This window comes from Aphis gossypii, chromosome X (assembly GCF_020184175.1).
Source record: "Aphis gossypii isolate Hap1 chromosome X, ASM2018417v2, whole genome shotgun sequence".
Lineage (NCBI taxonomy): Eukaryota > Metazoa > Arthropoda > Insecta > Hemiptera > Aphididae > Aphis > Aphis gossypii.
Window position 1 is genome coordinate 8664478 of NC_065533.1, and position 8589 is coordinate 8673066.

At 28.8% G+C, this 8589-nt stretch overlaps 1 protein-coding gene across 2 annotated transcripts; it reads left to right on the forward strand.

The window, feature by feature from the left end:
* Positions 1-14: 14 nt before the first annotated feature.
* LOC114128914 (PE-PGRS family protein PE_PGRS33-like) lies at positions 15-5327 on the forward strand. 2 transcript variants are annotated; one of them, XM_027993521.2, is made up of 6 exons: positions 15-186; positions 856-975; positions 3007-3345; positions 3688-3757; positions 3930-4147; positions 4527-5327. In XM_027993521.2, the coding sequence occupies exons 2-6, from the start codon at positions 877-879 to the stop codon at positions 4572-4574; spliced, it is 774 nt and encodes a 257-aa protein (XP_027849322.2). In that variant the 5' UTR covers positions 15-186; positions 856-876; the 3' UTR covers positions 4575-5327. The 2 variants fall into 2 exon arrangements, with proteins under 2 accessions (XP_027849322.2, XP_027849323.2); XM_027993522.2 differs by having other exon boundaries at positions 16-186; positions 3930-4111.
* Positions 5328-8589: the final 3262 nt, after the last annotated feature.

Here is an 8589-nt window from a genome sequence, read left to right on the forward strand (position 1 = left end):
TGTATTATATACACCTGATCGCGCATCGGAACCGTCGACTGCGTTCAGTAGCGGTAGTGCAGCGACAGTGATCTAGACGATTTTTCCGGAGAGAAGTTTCCTGAACACGACATTATTCCGTCGTACACACATACATAGTCTTTCCGCGTCAAGTCAACTGCAGAGAATTTCTTATACGACCGTATTGTAAGTTTACCCCACAACTGTTAAGGCCTTAAGGGTCCGTTGATCGGTTATAATGTTTCGATTCAAACTCAAATCTTCGTGACCATCGTATTCTAGGCGTTTTATTGTATTATATTATATAACATTGCATTACTGTTTGCATGCTATCGTTTCGTTTCTTTTATTTGATTTGAAGTAAATGTTAAAAGTGTGGACATTTACAAAAATAAAACACGCATAAATCATTATACCTAAGTGTTATAATATATATTCTTTCATTCTGTTTAAATTTTGCTACGAGACAAAACATTAGGTTACGCGTTAGTTGATAGATTATTTGGATCTATTGAAGTTTATTTTGCGATCGTTTTTTGCGTATAATGACGTAAAAACAAAATATTTTTTATAATTTTCTTTTCCTCGATATTTTTAAGTACAATAATAATGTTATAATATTATACTTTTTTTATTAAAAATAAATATTTGCTTTACATTTTAATAATAAATTATGTAATATTATTGTCTACAACTTTTTTTTTAAAAAAATTAAGAAACAATAAGTCTTCAGATATTTGAATATTTATTTCGATATATTTTTTCTTGTTTTTAAATAAATACATACAACATCCTTAAATTATAAAAGTTCAATTATATAAATTTAATATTTTTCCTTTTTTTCAATATTTTTAGAAAATTACTACTTTTACCAAGATGTCTCTTACCAATAATTTCAAGACAATGTTAACCCTTGCTGTGGTTGTCGGCGTAGCGTATGCTGCTCCTAGTGCAGACAAATCTGAACAGAGTAACGTGAGTAATATTATAATCATATTCGTACACATACTTTTTGCTTAATATATAATATACTTGTGTTGTGATCTTTTTCGACACATAAATTTATTTAACGACTTGCACTCCATACCAGATAATTATAAATAATAACTAGGATTAAACTTGATAGTACATATTTAGGATTTCTGCCTTATAATTGCACACTATATTAATTACTCAACAAGTTGAATACGGTGCTCTCCAGAGTGATCTAAAAATTTTAGTACCAAATAAATGTCACCGTCACACCCCGTAATAAACCAACGGTGCACAACCCACTACTAAGTATACACTGCACAGGACAGTTATACAAAAACATTCACCAATACTACAGATTATAGTGAGTACCGATAAAATTAATATCGTGATTCGTGACAGGTATGGTGAAAATCATAAATGTTGTATAGTGTATATATTATCAACAGGACTTAGCATTTAACTTAAATACGACGGCTGACGATCGACATAAAAATTATAAATCATGAAAAATGAAAACTGCTATAATATCGTTACCACTGCGCTGACACATATCTCGCGATATACACGTATTTTATAACCAACGTATATGGCATAATATACATCTATGCACGTATATACGCGGTGACGTGTGTCGTGTATTATTATCTACGTATGAATATCGAACCATATTTTTTTAATTTTTTTTTTTTTTTTAGCAGTTTCTAAATATAAATTCTTTAGTTATTTAACCTACATAGAACTACTAATCTCACCACTATAATAAAATATGATACAACGCAGTTGAGTATAGGTAAAAAATGTCCTGAATTTTCAAAATGTATTTTTTATTTCGTACTTATCTGCATCATTTAACTGAAAGTAAATTACGTTTTTCACTTAGAGTGAATATTAAAATGTGATTAAATGGTGGGGAGGTGTTCCAAAACTCCAGACACAAGAACTCTTCTTAGTTGCATAATCAATAAAATAGCCTTGCGGACGACACATAAACTCGTAGATTACCCCGCTGACTAGCGCACAAGGACGTTAGGCTGATGGACACTATAGATAATAGATTTATATACCCACCAACGAACGCTCATCGTTCCGGTTGTCGACTCGCGCTAATTATGCTTATTAGTCCACGAAAATATTATTACATATAATATATACACGTATAATATTATGTTATTAAATAATTCGTACGCATATCACGAAATGTATATGCATTTTAAGCGAATACATTCTATTTATAACGATTTCTTCATCAAGGCTCGCATATTATAGTTATTATAATATTTTAATCGCGTCGCCGTTGTGGCGTTCTTCGTTATTACGCTCGATTTCCCATATTACACGTCGTTGTACCTCAAGTAAATCCACTAAGTACTTAAAGTATAATTAAATATATATATATATACGCACGTGTGCACATTCAACAACACTTGATGTTACTAAATCACATTGTATGGTTTTTCTCATACAATTCTCACACATTTGACCGATTGACAGTGTTGAGAAATTCGCATCTGTTCGTATATCAATCACTAATTGTACCTTCCTATACGCTGCACAATGACGACAATAATATTATAATAAATGGTAGGTTTATAGAAATAAGTTATTAGGGTGTAACATTGAGGCCGTTGACGCGAACCTCATTTCTACATAATTAATAATAATAATATGCTATTATGCAGTGCGTGTTACAAAATTCTCAACGGCCGTTAAAGTCTCTCGTGTTTCTTATCACGGTCACATCCACTCACTTTATTCCGTCAACATTACCACACATTTTTGGGGGGCATTTTAAAACAGGTAACGCAGTAATTTGTCCTCAACGAGTATATGTTTATTTTAAACAATTTTAGTTGATGTTTTGACTTAGTATTGATTTTTAAAAATAAATCATTGAAGATACTACAATTTAAATATGTAATAAGAATAGAGAATATTAATTATAAATTAAGAATCTATTAGTTATTACGTATTCAATAGAGTATATAGTTAAACGTAAACATATTATATCATTAGAAACATTTTCATTTACAGGAAATCATTCAATCCGGATCGTTTATTACCAAAAACGGTGACTCTGTGTCCGCATCGTGGGGAGGTTTCCACGCGGCTGCTTCTCTGGCCGACGATGGTAGTGCCGTGGCTTCTGCCGGCGGCAACGGTCTTAGCGCCAGTTCCGGATACGGTCCGGGAAGTGCTGGAGCCGGAGCTGGTGTCGGATACATCGGCGCTAGCGAATTCGCGTCCACCGGAGTGCCAATGAAACCGGCCGTCGGAGGATATGGTAACAGCGGAAAACCTGATAGTCACTACTCAGGTGTTGTAGCCGGAGCCGGCGGCAACGGTGGTGGTTTCTTCGACAGAATTTTCGCCGTAAGTTTTCATAATATATACTAATATATTGTTTAAGCCATAAGGTATACAATACCATACTACAAAGTGGAATTAAAAATTATTTAAAATTATCTGCACGTACCTTATACGATGACTGCGTAACGCAGTAAACGCGATCATTAAATACTATTTATGAGTATATGAAAACGGAAACAGTTTGCGCGTACATAATAACATAATGTTTATATATGCATAGCATTAAGCAGTGTACGTGCGCGTGCACCTAAATACAATATCTAATGTATATATATATATATATTTATATAATTATTACCTTATAGAAATCGCTTGATTCGATTATGTGTATTTTAATGTTTATAGATTCCCATCAATGTATTACAGTCTGTCAATACGTACTTAAACCAGAAACAAATGCATCAAGGACAACCAGGTATAAATTTGCAATAATAAAAAGAATAGGTTTTTGTACGCTTACAAATAAATATTATGTCTTTGTATTATCGTTGTTATTCGATAGGATATAATATTATAGTATATTATATTATTATCTTTATTATTATTATCAACTTATTGTTATTCGTTTCTTTTTTGAATATCTACAGGAGCCGTTCACGGTCAGAATAACAACGGCGTTGCCGCCTCCGCATCCGCATCCGCTGTATCTGGCAGTGCCGGGTACGGTAGTTCTGACAACAAAGCTCCGACTTCAGTCGGTGCCGATTACGGACACGAGTCTGCTGCTGCAGCTTCGTCCGTAAACGGAAAAGCCGGATCTCCAATGATGGTACACACAAAAACAAATTACAATGATATATTCAACGTACGTGTTGTGTGTAACGGTGGTGATGTAGTATACACACACACACCTAACTTGGTTCTAACCAACTAATAAAAATAATAATAACTAAACTCGACTTGCTGCAGTTATATAAGTTTAAAATCATTTTGACAATTATACTGTTAACGTATATATTATATAATGCGCATTTATACGCACACGCCGATGGTGATGGCATCGATTATAGTCGTTTAAATTGTAATATCATCATCATCATCGTCATCATTCTCATTTTAAATTATCATCTCATTACGTAATACAATAATTATAATATCCTCATTGTCGTGTTATCGTTATTATTATAGCTATAGAAAATATCTACCGCTGAGAAAAATTACACCGTTTTCGTTAATATTTTTAGATCCCGATCACAGCATTGAGATCCGTCCAGAACCTGTTGAACGGTTAACTCGTCGCAGTAACCAAATCGTGACGGTGGTGGTTGGAAGGATGTCGAAGAACTTACCATGCCATGCCATGAGAGGTGTCCACTGAAATCGGCGCTCAACGACGCAACCATACACACACACACATCTACTCTCTCTTTCTTTCTCGCGCACACACATACGAACACACAACACACGCCCACACACAGTCTTCATCGTTATAGAGCATTGTAATCAATAATTGTAATGTTATTTATTACAATAGTGTGTAACGTGTAGTCTATATGTAGTTTTGTGCTGTGTGTACATACTATTTTTATATTTATTTATCATTATTATTTTTTTAGTATGCAATACTATATATTTTGTATATCCTAACCTATGTAGTGATTTTTTTTTAAACGTCAGGCCCCTCTACGTGTAATTCACGTTCACAGACGTGTCTTGTGTTAAATCAATCACACCACATATTATTATATACATATATTTTTATATTATATAACATATTATTGTAATAGTATATAATATATACATATATAGTAACGTTTTTCTATTACTCATACTATAACATTGATTATTCATTATGTATGCATGTGTAGTACTGTAAAATATTATTGAAAGCATTAAGTAATATAGTAATACTATGCATGTTTATTACGTATGTACCTACCGCTGGCTAGTTTTTATATTCAACGTTTTTTTTCTATTATTATTATTATTATTATTTATACGTAATTTTTAAATAATCATTGAATAAAAATATTTTTTTAAATTTATATTCTTGTTGTAATATCATACTACTATTATAATATTATTAAAGTTATAACAAATTAGTACTTAATACGTCGTAAACAACAACGTAGTAAAAAAATAATAATAATAGTGTACCTCGTCAGTCTACATAGAGTAGGTCACAACTCATAATTTAGTAATAGGTGTATTCAATTTTAATAAAACGATTTATTATTGTACATGCGATGAACAATGTAGCCTAGCAGAGACCATATTCAGCAACTAAATGATTATACAATTGTACTAATTGTATGTCCCGACTTCGTCAAGGAAAAACTGAACACACATAAAATATGGCGCAATATCGATACGTCTCAGTTTTGATGTAGCACCGTTTTCCTTAACCAATGACAACCTTCAATAAAAATTGAAAGTTTTATTTTCGTAAATCGAAATAAAAAAACCTGTGTAAGCCATCTTACAACAACTTATATACTATAAAGAAATTGATTGAATTAAAATTTCTCAATAGGTTCTGAGACTTGCGCGTTCAAACGTAGAATTCTTCAGCTTTATATAGAATAAACTTTAATTGCTATAATGTAATTCATTTTTTTATCAGTAATTCGGTTAGTTGAACAATTTTTTTTCCAAAAACAAATTAAATTATACTATCATAAACTTATATAAGAAAGTACAGCTATACTATGATATAGGTACCTAGAAGGCTACCTTAGAAGGCTAGAATTATGTTAAAGTTTGTGAATTCGTGGTTAAAATAGTTTAAGGTTTCTATAAATGTCTTGAAAATATTATTAATACACCACAATAAATAAATAATAATATATTATACTATCATAGGTAAAAAGTTTCAAGTCCTTGCGAATAATATTTTTTGAATTACTTATGAAAAAATAACAGGTAACTAAAATCATTATTTTTTATTATAAAATTTTATAAAAATTTGAACTTGAAATGATTATAAAAAAATTTAAAGTGCTATAATACTAAAAATCTGAAAAAATTTATTTTCTATGTTTATTAATTGTTGAAATACAATACTGTAAGGAATTTTGTTTTAAATGATTAAACTTTTTGATCAAACATAAAGTGTTCATAAAAAATAATAGGAGAAAACACAAACAAATTTGAAATTTTTAGAAAGCTATAAAAATTACTTAAAATCCAAATATTTTCGAAAATCACATTGTGTATAATAATCTATGTAAAAGGGGTAGTAAATAGTTTTGCAATATACAATAAATAATGTAATAAACTGTAACAGAATAGATAGTTAAAAGTTAGAATAAATTATTTCAACAAAAGTTTTTTTGGTTTAGGGCACTTTTTATAGATAATTTAAATACAATTTTATTATGCTAATAATTAAAATTAAAAATATATGGAAACTTGCTCTGCTGTATACTTGATTTTGAATGTATCTTTTCGATAAGGTTATCACTAAAGGTAATGGATGTTAATGCTAATTTGGATTCAACAAAACAATATTATATTCGAAAAATAATACGTTGAAATAATTTTAACAAAAACATCGATTAAATTTAATATAAATAATTTAAACATTTCATTATTATAAAATAATTATATATAGATGATAAAAATTATCAAGACCGTATAGGTTACATTTGATTAATATTATTTGAATAACAACAAAATACCTAAACTCATTACAAGAAATATCGTTATTTCTCGTTTAAATATCCAATTTTATTAACATTCAAAATTTAAATACCTATAAAAAAAATTTCAATATTTTTCAACTACTATCGAAACAACTTAACGCTCCTCATTGTATAATATTTTTAAGGTTTTTAATTTAGAATGAAGAAAAATATTATCAACATACATTGAAAATTAAATTAAAAGGAACCAAAATATTTTTAATTGTATAAAAAAGTGAAACTATAAATTTTTGTTGAAAATTACAAATCCAACAGCTTTTTTTTACGAATTACAATACCTACAAATATAACAACATTTTGGCGAAAACAAACATACCTAGATATATTCTCGTTTTTCAACAGATTTTTTTAGATTAATTAATGATTTATAAAAATTAATTGGAATTTTCTCCTTTTGTAAATCAGTTACTCAAAATAAATTATATACTCAATGTTGAAGATTGAAAAAAAATTTCTAAGCCCAAACGTGATAATAAACACATCAATATAAAACCAATATAAATATTAAATATATATTATTATTATATAAACTATTGTATTAATGCATTATTTGATATAAATTAATGTATTAATTTGTAAAAATTTAAAATTAGACTTGTCAAGGCTCATTTAAGCATACTGCATTATAATTCATAGCCAGTACCATATTTTTATGGTGAAAATTTGATTTATTTACCATGAAACTATATAAGGTATGTTTACCTTCACGAAATATTTTTTAACAATTTATGGACATATTATAATATCCTTTTAATTTATTATACTATTATATATCTTATAATGATGATTAACTAAAAACATATTCTATGTAGAAATTGATTTATTAAGTCTTATATTTTGACTTTTTTTGTTATCAACCAAGTATAATTTATGAGGACATCTGTCTTTAAGATTCACATAAGTTTATAGGAATATCTCTATTACATTAATTCATTTTATATTTAAATTGTACCGTATTATAAATCAGGCATAATAATGTGACATGGTCATATTTTTACTACATAACAAACTAATAGTAAGTTGTACAAATACAAGATTTCTTGTAAATGTCTTTAATCCTTGTTTAAACGGTTAAAAAAAATCCCTTTAAAATTAAGAGAAACTATAGCACATTTGTTTCGTTTATAATGTTTAAAGCATTTGTATCGTACTGGTGTATCGCTGGTTCGTCAAAAGTATTACCTATGAAGTTTAATAAAAATATTCACAAGATACCAAAAAATCTGAGCAATTTCGTTGTGCTTTAGTTGATTCAATATTTTATTTTTGGTACAAAATTTGATACTATAGATTTAAATCTTGTTGATATTTTGCATAATTATTTTTTGACACTGTGTGGTAATGATGAACGTGTATGAAATTTATTTTCAATTTTTAAAAAGTATTTCATACTGAACGTTTTTTCTACGATGTACAAATGATAATGAACTATAAAATACTTATGATTATTATTGCTAAGTATTTAATATATATTATGTAATAACGACGATGTCCTATGTAATAATACTTATATAATTATACTACTTATACTATAAAAATGAGTACTCATCGATAGTATTCTTAAGGACTGTGGTGATTTTATGGTGATTGTTGAATGATTTTA